Source organism: Sinohyriopsis cumingii, chromosome 11, assembly GCF_028554795.1.
Source record: "Sinohyriopsis cumingii isolate HCF-2022 chromosome 11, ASM2855479v2, whole genome shotgun sequence".
In the NCBI taxonomy this organism is placed as follows: domain Eukaryota; kingdom Metazoa; phylum Mollusca; class Bivalvia; order Unionida; family Unionidae; genus Sinohyriopsis; species Sinohyriopsis cumingii.
In genome coordinates, this window is record NC_142971.1 from 38680910 (window position 1) to 38697704 (window position 16795).

The following is a 16795-nucleotide window of genomic DNA, read 5'->3' on the forward strand; positions in this document are numbered from 1 at the left end:
ATTTCCGTTTAATGCAATAAACGACTGTCAAACAAGGGCTGGTATTTTGGAATTTGTAGAATATTTGCTCAATTCAGCAATTTCAAACTTGAAATTAAATGTGGGCAGACTTGCTCCACAAAGAAATTTGGATAGTTTGTTTATCTGTTGTGGGCAGACTTGTGGTCTAAGTATTATCATGGCTGAAGGTTTGAGATGGTGACTAAAAGCTAAAATATTTACAAATTTTACTGCCTAGAACTGGCACTTTGTTGCTGTTACATAGTATTCACCCCCATGTTGGAGAACCATTGCATGAATCAATCATCATCATCATGGGGTTTTCACTTAAAGACTTCTTATGATATCTAGATAATCCAAAATGAAAATGGTGCCAACCTGACATCTGATATGGCCACCACAAAAGGCATCTTGAAATTCTTATTGCTACTCCTCCTGAATAGAAAGACTTATTGTGTTCATCGTGTTTCTTGTAAATTTTTTATAAATGAAAAATAAATATTTTATTTCAAGTAAAAAAAAGTAATGTATACAAAAAATTAATTACAATATTGGGGAAGACATCATGCATGAAAAAAATAAAAGACCCCAACATTCAGGACTCCAAAATATCTACCTGATCTTTAGTGTTAAATTACATGCGTCATCTGTAATTGTGCAAAAGCATGCACTTGTATATGCTGGATGAATTTGGTTATATGAATGTGTCTTGGAATAGATAAATTCAAAAATAGATAAGTATAACACGACTAAAGTGTGTCATCACATTTATTATTCTGTCACCTGGTGATACAGGTAAAATCTGCCCCTATAAGAGAGACATTTCAGCTTTTCTTCATGCCGTTTAGTTCAATGTACTGCATTATCCCTGTGTAGCCTAAGTTTTTGTTAAATTTAAAACAGTAGTAACGTAAATAAAAATTATACAAAATGCTGCCATACTCCTTCATTGCAAAGATATGTAATTTATATTGAAATATTCACAACATTTATAAGAATGATCTCTTAAAATGCTCTGTTGTTTTCTATGCAAGTAAAATGACCTCCACTTTCCCACCAAGAAGATGTTGCTTTATCAGTAAGTGTATGTACAACTTCCTGTAGTTATCCAGAACCTGTCATGATTTTTGGTCACTTTCAGACATATTTGTTACATTGATTCCAAGACTTCTGTCAGTAAGTATAATAGTTCACCTAGCTGGCACTACACTGTACCATATACATTAATAACATATATAAAGTATGTCCACTGTGACAGTCATCCTGAAAATCATATTATCACTCCTCCTTCTGAATGGTTGGTCATTTTTACATGAGGTTTTGACCAAAGATGTCTAGTTTGATTTAAATGAAAATGGTGCAGATCTTACATCCGGTATAGTATGTCTGCCACAGCAGTTGTATTGAAACTCTCGCTTTTGCATACAAATATCAGGCATAGTTTCAGAATGATCTAAGTCTTTTCTTTAGAATTCATGGAAAATCTTTTTGATCTGTAAAGCACTAGTCCCAGTCAAAAGTGACTCATCTTCCTAGTAATATAGTTGGTCCTGAATGAAAATCTAAAATCCAGTATGGTTACCATGATGGCCATTTTGAAAGTCTCAAAATGATTGTCTACTTGACATATGGTTTTCACCAATAGATTTATGATATACTGTTGGTCCTAATGAAATTGATGCCCTACAGAGACATCCAATATGGCTGCCACAATGAACATATCGAAAATCTTGTCCTACGTCCAGTATGGCAAGCACAGTGGTGTGTATCATGTCGCTCATGAATATCAGAGGTAGTTTCAACACTCAGCAGTTAACAACAAAAAGTATTTCATTATTTGAAATTATTTTTGGACAGAAGAGCTCCAGTCCCATCCAGGGACTTATTATTGTTATTATTATCATTATTATTTTTATTATTATTATTATATCAACAGATTGAGTTTAGTGCACTACAGGTAAAATCGTCAAGTAAATGTTTATATTCTACCTAAAAGTTATGTTCCATATAATTATTGTATTTGCTCACTTGAATCCTTCCTTAAATCAGCTGATCTTTGTTTTATTTACGCAGTACAGGACACCAATTTCGCTACTAATTGACAGCATAGATATGACTGAAACAGGTGTGACTATTTGTATGGCCAACTTGTATAATTAGACTGTTGTTAGTAACACATGAACTGAAACTTTGATTGCCTGTACAGGCAAGTTTTATAATAATTGAATATCTCTCCGCAAAGATTAACATATTTTTAATAGCAGTAATATATTACCTTCCAATATTACATTGCTTACCTTTGGGATGCTTCATGATTCCTTCCTCCTATTAGGATGGAAGGTTCTAGAACCAAGAAAAGAACCTGGTCCCAGTCTGATGCCAGTGTCACAGCTTAAAGCAGGGGAAGCCATTATTTTGGTTAGAAAACACCTGGCTGCTGGCCACAGCAAGCAGGTAACTGTTACATACATGACTTTTATATATAAAATTTGCCAGAAGGAATGACTGTTGTGACTGTGTGGTGGTTTTATGAAGGTGACCATTAGAACAGGTTTGGATGTACTATTTAAAATCTTTTGTCATCTGTTTCAAGTGCAGACCTAATAACAACATTACTTTTGCAATGAAACCATTTTTAGGTTGATGTTTTAAATCTAAAAATGCAGCCTTGTGAATTAATAATTTAAAAAATATATATTTTAAGTTCAGCAATTGATTTATGGATATCAGTGGAAATTCAAGGTAAAATGTAAAATATATTTGTATATTTAATCTTTTTTCAACATGCAGCTGTATTTGGAAACACCATAATTGTCTCTGAAGTACAAAAGCATCACCTCATACCATATACATGACATCAAGAAAATTTGAGAGGGAGCAGAATGTAGTCCTTTTAAGTTTGTGAACAGCAGATGAATTACGTGATCAGCTATTGTAAAGTCAGAACACACTTTGCAGCTCCAAGTGTTGTTGACATAATCCCACTTTTTACCCATAACTATCATAGCAGTATGAACTCTATGAGAGGTTGGACATAAAATGTTGTGGATGTTACCTACTTACTATTCATGTTAAAAAATGGCAAAGTCTTGTACAGTTTTAATAACCAGTTATAGAAGTTGATAAAGTCAATGAAAAGCACACAATACCCAGTGTTTTCTACTACAAAAATGATTGCACATTCAATTTCTAAATTGAATGAATCACCTATTAAAAAATGTAAGCACGTGAAAATTGCACCGTCATATTTGTGAGAATAACAAAACCTGGTACAATAATATTAACAAAGAACAATTAGATGTTGTAGGCACCTGACTTCGAGATTGACCAATATAATCAAGTGAGTTTTCTCAGTTAAGAAATGAGTTGCTTTTATTGATTATCTAGTTATTAAAAGCATCTTACCAACTGTCCTTGGCAAGGTTGTACAATGGTTAACGTGGCAGTTTTCGGTATTCATTGTATTGTCGATGCTGTTACATGTATCTGTAATGCATACGATGTGCCATTATAGACCACTGGTTACAAAACTTGGTAGCCATGAGGAGACCTTCCCCCTACCTTGACTTGAAACAATCATATTTAGTAAACTGAAAAGAATTTATGTGCAGATGAAAATGTGTCACTCCAATGCAGATTAGAACCTTGTTCTGACATTTCTTACATGTTGGAGAAATGACCTCAGAAGTAATGGTAGGAATACACTACAATTTTCTGGGTTTGATGATTTGCCTCGTACAGAGAGCACCACGTATGTTGCAACAGAAATGGCAGAGCAAGTTCTAGATATGAATAGAAGCAACTTTGAATATAGTTTTTAATGGTGGCAAATTACATCTGAGGTTTCTTTTCAACTTGATTTAAAAACAGAATGTGCTAAATGATTCTCAGCCTTTTCCTCAAAAACAAGCTTTAAACACATTCTATTCTTAGATATGATGCAGAATAATATTAATACCATATTCACTCACTCACATATTCACTTGCACTTTATGCAAAAACACTTACATACACATATGAATCCTGTTTTCTTCCTTTTGCATTTTAGGTATCTAATGTTTTTTTTGCATCTAAGTCATTTTAACACTAGCAATGCACAAGTTTGATTGATTCTGCCAGTCGGTCTGATCTGTATCGATTACTGCGTAAGCTGGTGGAATATGTGACAAAAATAATTAAAAGTAGATTCGTACTAAGAGCTTATGTTTCAGCAAGTGTAACATGTAAGTTTCACTAGATTTAGAAACTAAAAGCTTTGATTATATTGTAATTCCTACCAGTTCACACTCCGTACAATAAGTAAATCTGACTGGTATCAAATGGTTATGGAATGGTTATTGTATTATGGGTTAGCTGGTTATGGAATGGTTATTGTATTATGGATTAGCTGGTTATGGAATGGTTATTGTATTATGGGTTAGCTGGTTATGGAATGGTTATTGTATTATGGGTTAGCTGGTTATGGAATGGTTATTTTATTATGAGTTAGCTGGTTATGGAATGGTTATTGTATTATGGGTTAGCTGGTTATGGAATGGTTATTGTATTATGGGTTAGCTGGTTATGGAATGGTTATTGTATTATGGGTTAGCTGGTTATGGAATGGTTATTGTATTATGGGTTAGCTGGTTATGGAATGGTTATTGTATTATGGGTTAGCTGGTTATGGAATGGTTATTGTATTATGGGTTAGCTGGTTATGGAATGGTTATTGTATTATGGGTTAGCTGGTTATGGAATGGTTATTGTATTATGGGTTAGCTGGTTACAGAATTTACTAATCATTAAGAGAAGAATATCAATGGGCTTAGTTTTGGAAATGGGGGAGGGTTCTGATATGGAAATTCAGGGAGAGTATAAACATCAGTTATGGAAATGGGGAGGTGGTTGAGATTTGGAAATTCAGGGAGGGTATAGGCACCATTTATTGAAATGGAAGAGGGTTTAGATTTGGAAATTCAGGAAAGGTATACAGGTGTAGGCACCAGTTATGGAAATGGGGTGAGGGTTCAATTTACAAATTTGTGGAGGGTATAGGCACCAGTTACGGGAATGGTGGAGGATTCAGTTTTGGAAATTAAGGGACGGTGTAGACACTAGTTCATGGCAAGGCAAACTTAACTTTCCTGACATGTTATTGTGAAATTTTACTGGCAACATAATTCAACATTTACACTAGTTTGGTTGCTTGTTGCTAAGAAAAAATTGTTTGGGGACTAGCAGAATTTCATTGTAGCTAGTCTCTTGGACTAGTGACAAAAAAGAAATATAAGGAAATGGACATCCAGTCTTGGCATAAAACTGCAAAAATTACTAAATTTTTAAAATTCTAACTCACAAAACAGGATATAATAAACTATGTTCCTTATTGCCAAGATGGTTTCTACAACTGTGGTGGACTGGATTATACAAGATGCATGTGGCTTTCGAGTATTGCAGATGGCTTCTCTAAAAAGAGTCTACATGTTTTGCATGTTGCAACTGCAGTGTAGAAGTATCTGATCCCAGATTGCAAGGCAACATCTTTTGGGGACTATTTTTCTTTTTTAAACCTTAGTTCCTTTGGCTGGTCTACAAATTGGGCATGCCTCAGTCCCTGTACAGTGGTGAGTACTTGGCCCAAATTGCTTTCTGCAGTAACCCCAGATTAAAGCTTGTGCAGGATAATAGTAACATTAATTGGAGCCAAAATATTTCACTGTTCTAGCAGGAATCTGGAAAGAGCAGTATGCCAGCACACACACACACACCTTACAACTGAACAGAGCACACAAAAATGTTGCTGTAAAAAAAAGGCACTTAATTTTGCATCATTGTACAGGAGACAACACAAATCCAGCTAAAAAATATACCATATAACTGCTTTTATTTTACTTACAAGATGTAACTATTAGAAATAATTAATTGACTTACATGTACCTACATTGGCTGTCACTTAGTATAAAGAAATTTGACTATTTTACCTGCTACATCATAAGGAAGCAATGGTTTACATACCTTTTATGCTTGCTTATAAGTTGAGTAGAACTGCAAACAACAAAGATCCTGATCTGCTTTAACATAATGATCCTCTCAATCAGGGTCTGTGTTGTTTGTTCTACTGATTACTCCTTACAAACAGCGCAAAACTAGATCTGCCAGCACGTTATGTGCTGGCAGATCAGAGTCTGTCTAGTTTGAAGTTCTACTTACCTTATAAGCAAGTACATGGAGTAGCATCCAGATTTTCTCTAATTCTCTGGAATTCTACAAGTGCTGTGTTTTGAGTATTTTTAATGTGTTGAGACTTTTCAAAAATCTGTTTTATATTTGACTTTAATCAAACTATAGAGATTTGTCAGGATTGAATATCATGACACAATGCCATTTGAAGAAACTAGTTGATTGTCAATCTTATCCAATACCATCTTCTTTGAAAAGGTTCTGATGCCAAACACAACAAACATTTAGTATCTAATGACTTATCTAAAGAAACTTTACAGCACGTTCTTTTTTTGACCATTGATGACATGCCGTAAAATCCTTCTACATACCACTCTTGATGAACACAGCCATGTTTTTGTTGGTAAAAGTTTCTTTCATGAGTCTTGGTGAAGTCGCAGCTTAGCATTGTGCACGTTTGCACATACTAAGGGTTTATTCTGGATTGCATACTGTAATACATACAGAGACAGCATGCCAATCACCGAAGGTGAAGTCAATGAAAATATACGTGGCAGCAATCTATCAAATAAAGTCTGAAGACCATAAATAACGTGAGAACATGCAGTGTTTGGGGCATGGTGTCCCAACATGCAGTGTTAGGGGGCGTGGTGTCCCAACATGCAGTGTTAGGGGCGTGGTGTCCCAACATGCAGTGTTTGGGGCGTGGTGTCCCAGCCCTCTGTACCTGCCAAGCTGGAACACTGTGTTATACTAATTTTCTAGAACTGAAAAGAAAACAAAAATGTCATTTAGATTCTTCATTCGTTTTGTATGTATACACATTGTTGAAAAGCTTTGAACAAGTCCTTCCCATTTTAATGTGACTATCTTGTAACATAGTTTCTCCTTTTTGTTGGTAGTATTAACATTCAGTTTGAAGAAATCCAATTTAGGTATAAAAATTCCACTTGAGATGCGGACCTAATGGTTTTACCTAATTGAAAATGGTGCCCAAGTGACAAGTTCTGTGGCCACCATGGCATCTATCTGATTATAGCTGTTCCTCCGGAACTGAAAGTCATATCAACATGGAGTTTTCAGCAGAAGACTTCTCATGATATCTAGCTTGTAAGTGAAAGTGGGTGTCATTTGGACATAAATAAGGCCACATCCTGAAAAATCTTGCTATCGTTACTACTCCAGAACGGAGAATAATTGAATTAACACTAAATATCAGCATAGCAATGAAAATGGAAAAATGATAGATTTTCAGAGTACGACTGAAGCATAAGTTTTTTCATGTTAAATAAGCAGCATAAGACAGCAGAGATGTCAATTTTTTTTTTGTAAATATTTGGTCGCAAACACAGATCCTGTATAGTTTCTAAACCAAATCCTGATTTTGTTTGCTTTGGCACCCATTACATGACTTCCTCCACAAATGCATTGTTTGAGATGATCAAGTACATTTCCCTTTTAACAGACAATTGTAATGCATTTCTTGCATGCTGTGAAGCGCATGCAGTACCTCTATCATGATACAACAGTATACAAACAGTCATGTCATGCAATGTATAAATGAATGTGTTAATAATCAAATATTAATTTAAACAATTCTTTTTTAAAGAATAGTTTCATTCCATTTAAATGTTGGGAATTTTTTTAAAATGTAATCTGATCAGAAGAAATAAGAATTATATACTGCTGTAAATATATGGTTTATATTGTCTGTACTGATAAATATTTCTTGTTTGCCCAAAGTAAATGGAGCTTGCAAGCTTGCACCCAATTGTATTTGGCTTGCCCAGTGTCCAGTTGTACAAACACTATAATCAATAATCACTTGTATAGGTTTATTGCTTCTGTGTAGCTAACCATTTGTCTATGCAACCTTTGCACATGGTATAGCCTTCTGTGGATGCATGGGTATACCTTTGCACATGGTATAGCCCTCTGTGGGTGCATGGGTATACCTCTGCACATGGTATAACCCTCTGGGGTTGCATGGGTATACCTCTGCACATGGTATAGCCCTCTGGGGGTGCATGGGTATAACTTAGTGTTGAACACTGCAGATATGTGCCTTGAAAGAATATTCAAAGGGAATAGAAATATATACCAACATTTTATTAAAAGTCACAGAGAAGCTTTAAAGATTTTTTCAAATATTCATGTTGACAGACTGGGCTGTGAAAGTTACAATGATAGAATTAGTTGTGACATTACTTAGTCATATCCAGTATATCACTGATAACTTGCTCTGTTGATACCATGAAGTCTTTGTAGAACTGTTATAAAAAAAATCACAGAAAAAGAATATTAAACTATATAGCATATAACGAAGATGAATTCAGATTGTGGAGGAACACTTTATAAGGGTATTGGATTTGTACAACCAAGTCCGATAACCTAATACTTTCTTTACATAAACTCGGAAATTTGGAGGAACACTTTATAAGGGTATTGGATTTGTGCAACCAAGTCCGATAACCTAATACTTTCTTTACATAAACTCGGAATTTTAGAGGAACACTTTATAAGGGTATTGGATTTGTGCAACCAAGTCCGATAACCTAATACTTTCTTTACATAAACTCAGAATTTTAGAGGAACACTTTATAAGGGTATTGGATTTGTGCAACCAAGTCTGATAACCTAATACTTTCTTTACATAAACTCGGAATTTTATTAAGATCTTTTTCAAGATGTTTGATACCACTTCGGTGGCTTTATGGTTAGAGCATCCACCTGATGTTCGAACCTGCGCTGAATCATACCAAAGACTTCTAAAAATGGTACTGACAGTTGCCTTGCTTGGCGCTCAGCATTAAGAGTTTAATGTTAGGACTGGTTGGCCTGGTGTCAGGATAATGTGACATCATGCTACATGTCTGCGGCATGCTGCTCCAGTGCTAGACATCACTCTAAACTGCAACACTGCAGGCATCATAGCGATATTACTGATTTTTTTTTAAAGCTACATTAAAAACCCAAATCTCACATATACACATGCACGCACACACACATGCACACACACAAGATACTTGAAATAGAATAATATCCCAATTAAATCCAAACTTTCTAACAGCTGTCAATCTTTAGAGTCACTTTCAACTAACTGCAATCTTGTTGCAGAATCAGATTTGGCTAAACATTGTGACCGGTACAGATAATTATTGCTTTAAAGTGCTTTCACTGGTGAAGAGCTTGCAAATTATGGCAGGCAATATGTGTTTTAGACAAGTTGTGGAAAAGAAACATAGAAACTTATCCCTAACAAAATTGCTAAGAAGCAAAGCTTCAATAAATTATGTTACACTTAATATCATGAGTATCGTAAGCAGTACAGTTTCATTTAAAATAGTACATGCCATTACTTTGTCAGCAGTACAGTTTCATTTAAAATAGTACATGCCATTACTTTGTCAGCAGTACAGTTTCATTTAAAATAGTACATGCCATTACTTTGTCAGCAGCATGTACAGATTTCTGGGTAATGAAAGTGTGACTTGCACATTTGTTTGGCAGTTCAAGTTCATAGAAAGAATAATTATGGCATCTTCACACTCTGTGCTAAGAAGCCTTTAAAACATGGATGTGTAGTTTTTTAATGGCAGCATTTTTTTGGGAAAAATTCTACATGTGACTCAGAGTGGCCGTTGTATGCAGTACTTTAATGTTAACGCCAAACATCTACATCAAGAGTACGAAAGTTGGCATTAAGCTCTAAGGCATCTCTTATTATTCATTGTACAGTTTGCAGTATTCCAATAAGTATGTTAAATTTTGAAGTAGATGTTCTTGTCATTGTTTCAACATTTTTGAAACTTGTTTGCAATAACATACAAGAATATCAGCAAGCCTTTGTTGAGGTCATTAAATTTGTTTCACAAATTTGGAACATGCAACTTAAAGTGTGCTAATTTACACTTTATAAAAATAGAAACTTGAAATGTTGATAAAGTTTAAATTGGAATGAAAAATGCTGCCAACAGCTTTTCAGTTTCTTTTGATTGCATTGGATTTAGGAAAGTTGGAAAGCATAATGGATTATTTCTTAAGCAGATGCAGAGGGCAAAATACATGGATTTAATTTTCTTTCTTATTGTCAGGTCTGTTTGGAACAATGCAGTATGGTGTCCACATTAATGGGTACTTCTATGACAAGGCTGGTCAGCTGATGATGTGGCTAGGACGGAGGTCAAAGACAAAGCCAACATACCCGGACATGCTTGACAACATGGTAATGACCTGAACGTGCAGGTTGTATATCTGCAGATTTGTGGATATCTTGTGGTCAGTCATGTCCATCTCTGATTGAATTAGTGCATGCATCCTCTGCCCATTTTTATATTTTCCTTGTAACTTGAATTCCACACTGATTGAATAAAAGTGATCACATTTGGTACGTGTTTCACAAGGATTAGTACATGGCAACAAAGGTTTCAGATCTTGAATGCAACCAAGGATATCCATCTTGACATAACCTAGTGACTGATTCAACCTTATTTCTGATGTCGCCTCCTGCCTGAAGAGAACCTTTGAAACAAGACCCAGACACTGTGCCTAATCAATCTGGGATGTTTTGAATATTCTAGACTGTGAACGGAACCTACCAGAATGTTCCTTAGAATCTTTCTTGTTAATTTCATTGTCTTTGTTGTAAATTTCAGTGTGCTGGTGGTTTGGCCTCGGGCCTAGGGATTATGGAGTGTGCCATCAAGGAATGTCAGGAGGAGGCTTCTGTTGAGGACAGATATCTGAAGAATCTGAAATCTGTAGGCTGTATTAGGTATGTTAATGCTTATTAGTGTTCTGGTTCCATTAGGTATGTTGGTGCTTATTAGGGGCCTGGTCCTATTAGGTATGTTATTGCTTATTAGGGGCCAGATCCCATTAGGTATATTAGTGCTTATTAGGGGTCTGGTCCCATTAGGTATGTTAGTGCTTGTTAGGGGCCTGGTCCCATTAGGTATGTTAGTGCATATTAGAGGCCTGGTCCCATTAGGTATTTTAGTGCTTATTAGGGGTCTGGTCCCATTAGGTATTTTAGTGCTTATTAGGGGCCTTGTCCCATTAGGTATATTAGTGCATATTAGAGGCCTGGTCCCATTAGGTATGTTAGTGCTTATTAGGGTTTTGTTAAGAGCTCCATACATTTAAACAGTGCATGGGAAAATCTTTCACTATTTTTTTACTACAAATACCATATAAGGCAGTGTGCTAAGAAAAGGTAACTAATTTGTTTATTACTTTCTGCGAATCAGTATTCATAGATTTTTCACGATATCTACATAAATAAATGCAAAGAAAATAACGCTTTTTTATAGTAAATTTTGGACAGGTCTAAAACTAAGTTTTGAAATCTAGATCTGTGTACTAAAATTGTTCTGGATATTTATTCATTAATTTTTTTATGTTTAAATAAACAATGTTTGCTTAAATATCAGCCTGATCAGTAAAATAGAATTCAGATATATCTTCAGTATCCTGTGAGGTCAAGTCAACTGTTTCATGCAGACCTTGTTCCAATAATATATAATAATAATAACAATAATAATAATGATGATGATAATAATAAAAGTGGTTTTGGATGAAATATATATAAATATATATATATATAAATATCTTGAAAATTTTGTAATCACTACTCCACCTAAATGGATGGTCATATCAACATGGGGTTTTCACTAAAAGACTAATGGTGCTGATTTGACAGTCTGGTAGCCAGAAGAAGTCTTATGATGTCATAGTTGGTACTAAATGAAAATGGTGCTGATTTGACAGTCTGGTAGCCAGGAGTAGTCTTATGATGTCATAGTTGATACTAAATGAAAATGGTGCTGATTTGACAGTCTGGTAGCCAGAAGAAGTCTTATGATGTCATAGTTGGTACTAAATGAAAATGGTGCTGATTTGACAGTCTGGTAGCCAGAAGTCTTATGATGTCATAGTTGGTACTAAATGAAAATTGTGCTGATTTGACAGTCTGGTAGCCAGAAGAAGTCTTATGATGTCATAGTTGGTACTAAATGAAAATGAAGCTGATTTGACAGTCTGGTAGCCAGAAGAAGTCTTATGATGTCATAGTTGGTACTAAATGAATATGAAGCTGATTTGACAGTCTGGTAGCCAGAAGTCTTATAATGTCATAGTTGATACTAAACGAAAATGGTGCTGATTGGACAGTCTGGTAGCCAGGAGAAGTCTTATGATGTCATAGTTGATACTAAATGAAAATGGTGCTGATTGGACAGTCTGGTAGCCAGGAGAAGTCTTATGATGTCATAGTTGGTACTAAATAAAAAATGATTTGAAAATCTGGTAGCCAGAAGAACTCTTATGATGTCATAGTTGGTACTAAATGAAAATGATTTGACAATATGGTAACCAGAAGAAATCTTATGATGTCACAGTTGATACTAAATGAAAATGGTGCTGATTTGACAGTCTGGTAGTAAGAAGTCTTATGATGTCATAGTTGGTACTTAATGAAAATGATTTGACAATATGGCAACCAGAAGAAGTCTTATGATGTGATAGTTGGTACTAAATGAAAATAATTTGACAATCTGGTAACCAGAAGAAGTCTTATGATGTGACAGTTGGTACTAAATGAAAATAATTTGACAATCTGGTAGCCAGAAGAATTCTTGAAGAAAAGTTGGTCACAGAATCTTTTGGGATATCCTGTTGTCTATTGTCCATTGTCAATCATCTGTCTGTTATCTGTACATTAGCACATTTTTTATTTCTATTTCTCCTAAACATTTGGTCAGATTACCTTGAAACTTCACACACAAATTCATCCTAAAGTCATTTTGGTCCTAAATGAAATGGGTGCAGCTTGGACTTCTTGAAAGTCTTTTTACCACTCCTCAATGATGGTCAGATCTTATCAACATGGGATATTTGCTGATAGACTTCTTGTGATATTTAGTTAGTCCTAAATGACGAAGATGCTAATCTGACAGCCACAGCAGTCATGTTGAAAATGTTAGTCACTACTCTTCCTATGGTATTTATTTTATCCTGAATTAAAATGGTGCCAATCTGATGTCTGTTATGGCCACCACAGTGGCCATAATGAAAATATTTTTTATTTCTATTTCTTCTGAATGGATGGTCATATCAACATGGATGGGTGTTTCATTGAAAGACTTATTATAATGTTGGTCCTAAATGAAAATGGTGCCAATGTGGCAGTCTTGAAAATCTTAATTTTGCTACTCGTCCTGAATATAAAGTGGTGTTTTCATTTGTAAATATTTTATGTCTTGTTGGTCATAATTGTAAATGGTGCTGATCTCGTGTCTAATATGGCCACTACAGCAGCCATCTTGAAATTCTTGAACATAATTCATGTTGAAATTAAGGTTTCAGCAGAAGACTTCCTGTGATGTCTAGTTGGTCCTAAATGAAAATGGCACCACTGCTGCCATCTTGAGAACTTGTTATCATGTGACTCCTCCTTGAATGGGACTTTTTATGATGTCTAGTTAGTCATAAATGGTACCAATCTGACCTGCAATATGGCTGCCACAATGGTCATCTTGAAAATGTTATTGCCGCTACTTCAAGATGGCTGGTCATATCACCATTGTGCTTTCATCAGATGACTTTTTTTGCTGCCTATTTGGAAATGGTTTGCATTGGATATCCAATATGGCCTATGTGGCAATCATCTTGGAAATCTTGTTACTCCTGCAGAAATGAGAGTCATATCATCATGGGGTTTAACCAGAAGGCTTTTTTAAAGGTCTTTTTATCCTAAATTAAAATGATACAAAGCCAATGTCCAATATGGCAATTATGACAATTCTGTTGGTAATACTCCTCTTAAATGCAGCCTCATTTTGACATGTGGTTTTAATCAGAAGAGTTCTTATGGTGTATAATTGGTCCTTAATAAAAATGATGCAGATTGACCCTCAATTTGGCCACCTTGGTGGCTATCTTGAAAATATGGATAGTTGTATCAAAATGGGTTTTTCACCAATAGTCTTCTTATGATATCAAGTTGGTCCAAAATGAAAATGGTGCCAATTTGACATCCTGTATATTCACCACAGCAGGTAATTTGAAATTGTTATTGCTGAAGAAGATCAGAGGTAATTTCAGTACTATGCAACTAAAAGAAGAAATGTTTGAGCATCAGTCCCTTTGGAAGACCCTGTTTTATCCATTGTGACAAGTTCATAGTCAGTGCCCATGAGACAAAATATTGTCCTATATTTACAGGTATTTGGGGAACCTGTTAAGTCAGAAAAGTAAGCCTTTTTATTAAACCCAATTTAGTATGTCAAAGTTCCTCAGCAATATCAGAGATGTTTTAGTACTCACCAGTTTAAAAAGAAGAAAAGTTTTATTTTGAATTTCTGGAAATTCTTTTCAGTCTGTTGAGAGGGTCAGACTTTTTAAAAGACTTTTGTTTCTTAAAACCCAAGCCTTTAGATAGGCCTGGCTTCAGCTTTTTGAGATATATGTGGTCCATTTATTGCCACATGCTTGTAAGAATGATAAATTGAGTAATTAGTAATGGACTTTGATCAAGCTTCTTCCAGATGCCCTCTATAACCTTAGGATTGAGTGTAAAGGCCACACAAGTGGAACTGGACAAAGTGTAGCATGTTGGGGTTTCTTAATAGTATTTAAGATGATTTCAAATGTTGGCAGATAAAAGATTCCAAGTTATCTTTGCTAGCTAAGGTTCTGATATGATAACCCTATCTACACCTTAGTGTGTTGAGCAGATATTTATGTGTTTAAGTCTGTGAATTTCATTGCATGCGGCAGTGAAAATTAAGTTGTTCAAATTTGAACACTGTTCCTACATGATCGAGACAAGGGGAGCACACAATTTAAATAAGCAATTTTCCACTGCCGGTCCATGTTTGCACAAATACCTTTCACTCAAATAGACCTGTAAGGGGTCATCCATTTAATATGTACACAAAAATCTGGCAAAGCTTGACACCCCACCCCACCCCCGTACACATGCATACTTTTGTACTCGCACACCACCTGCGTAAGTACACTTGTTGCACCCCACCAAATTCTATAGGGCGGCCTATATTTAATCTATGCAAAAACCATAAAAGGATTAATAATATTAATGTGTTTAATAAAACAGACAGTCCACTGACGTTGAATGTCTGGTTGCATCAAAGAAATAAGCTGCATGATTTAAACATTTTGTCTAGTGTCCGCTAAAATTGAAATGCTGACTGAACCCAGTTGAACAGGTTACGAATTAGAAAAATTATTATCGAGGTCCCCCCCATATCCTATGCCTACGTACATTATCAGTAGACCCCCCCCCCATACGCAAGCATATACATTTGGGTTACTCCCCTCTTTGCGTACGTGCTAAATGGATGATCCCTAATGGCTTCCCTCTGGTACATAGTCATACTTTCAATGTTAAACTGGGGGCCCCGAGTGGCTGAGTAGTCTAAAGCGCTCTCCGTTACGGATCACTGCCATCTCACCTCTGTCTGCGTGGATTTGAGTCTCGGATTCGGCTGATGTGGGTATGTGAGACAGCTTGCCAGTAGCTGCTCATGGGTCGGTGGTTTTTTCCAGGGTTTTTCCGGGTTCTTCCTCCACCATTAATACTGGCCACCATGTATAGCCTACCATGTGCTGAAAAATGGCGTTAAACCCTACACCAACAATGTTAAACTCACAAAGTATCCTTTTTAGGTCAATTGCCACCACCATTTTCAGCCAGTGCACAATGCACAATGCTACTGGTTAGTTGGCATTACATACTAAGGAAAGCAACTCATGAAGTTCAATAGATGTTGCTAGGACAAAGCACCAGTATATCTGTTTGATCTGCCATGGTGTAGATAGGGTTATTATATCAATTTCATGACTTACGTTAAATTTTCTTGACCACTAAGCATCAGCCACATGGAGGGAATCAGTTTTAAAAATTACTTTGGACATGCAATACAGCTGCAGATCTATAGACTTAAATATTTTTTTGGTACCAACTTAAATTCTGATTGTCTTTTTAGCTACTGTTATGAAGACAGCAGAGGAGTCCATCCTGAATGCCAATTTGTCTTTGACCTGGAACTGTCTGAGGACTTTGAACCTAACAATACTGATGGAGAAGTTGGTAGCTTTTCATTGCACACAATAGAAGAGGTAATTGAACATTTATTCTTGAATATGAATTGGCAGATAGCAAGACACAGATGTCATTAGCACATAGCAAGAGAGCGGTATCAGAACAGAAAGCAGTATATTGGTGTTATAGCAGTAAACAAGTTATTGATGTTGCAGAAAGCAAGATAATGGTGTTTTAGCAGAAAGCAAGATATTGATGTGAAAGCAAAAAGCAGGATATTGGTGTTCTAGCTGAAGGCAAGATATTGGTGTTATAGCAGAAAGCAATATATTGGTGTTATAGCAGAAAGCAAGATTTTGGTGTGAAAGCAGAAAGCAATATATTGGTGTTATGGCAGAAAACAAGATATTGGTGTTAAATCAGAAAGCAAGATATTGGTGTTATAGTAGAAAGCAAGATATTGGCTTGACAGCAGAAAGCAAGATGTAGTTACCATGCAAGACATCTTCATTTTGCCCCATTTGCCACATATGAGTGACAAATGAGCTCAAAACTCTCAAATGGTAATTT

The 16795-nt window shown here is 35.7% G+C and overlaps 1 protein-coding gene across 1 annotated transcript in view; it reads left to right on the forward strand.

Moving 5' to 3' along the window:
* LOC149787951 (uncharacterized) overlaps positions 1-16795 on the forward strand; it is a 58130-nt gene that overhangs the window by 18497 nt on the left and 22838 nt on the right. The window contains exons 5-7 of the mRNA XM_089974215.1: positions 10257-10387; positions 10818-10936; positions 16170-16302. Of these exons, the coding sequence (XP_089830341.1) occupies positions 10257-10387; positions 10818-10936; positions 16170-16302 (383 nt within the window). The remainder of the gene's footprint in view (positions 1-10256; positions 10388-10817; positions 10937-16169; positions 16303-16795) is intronic.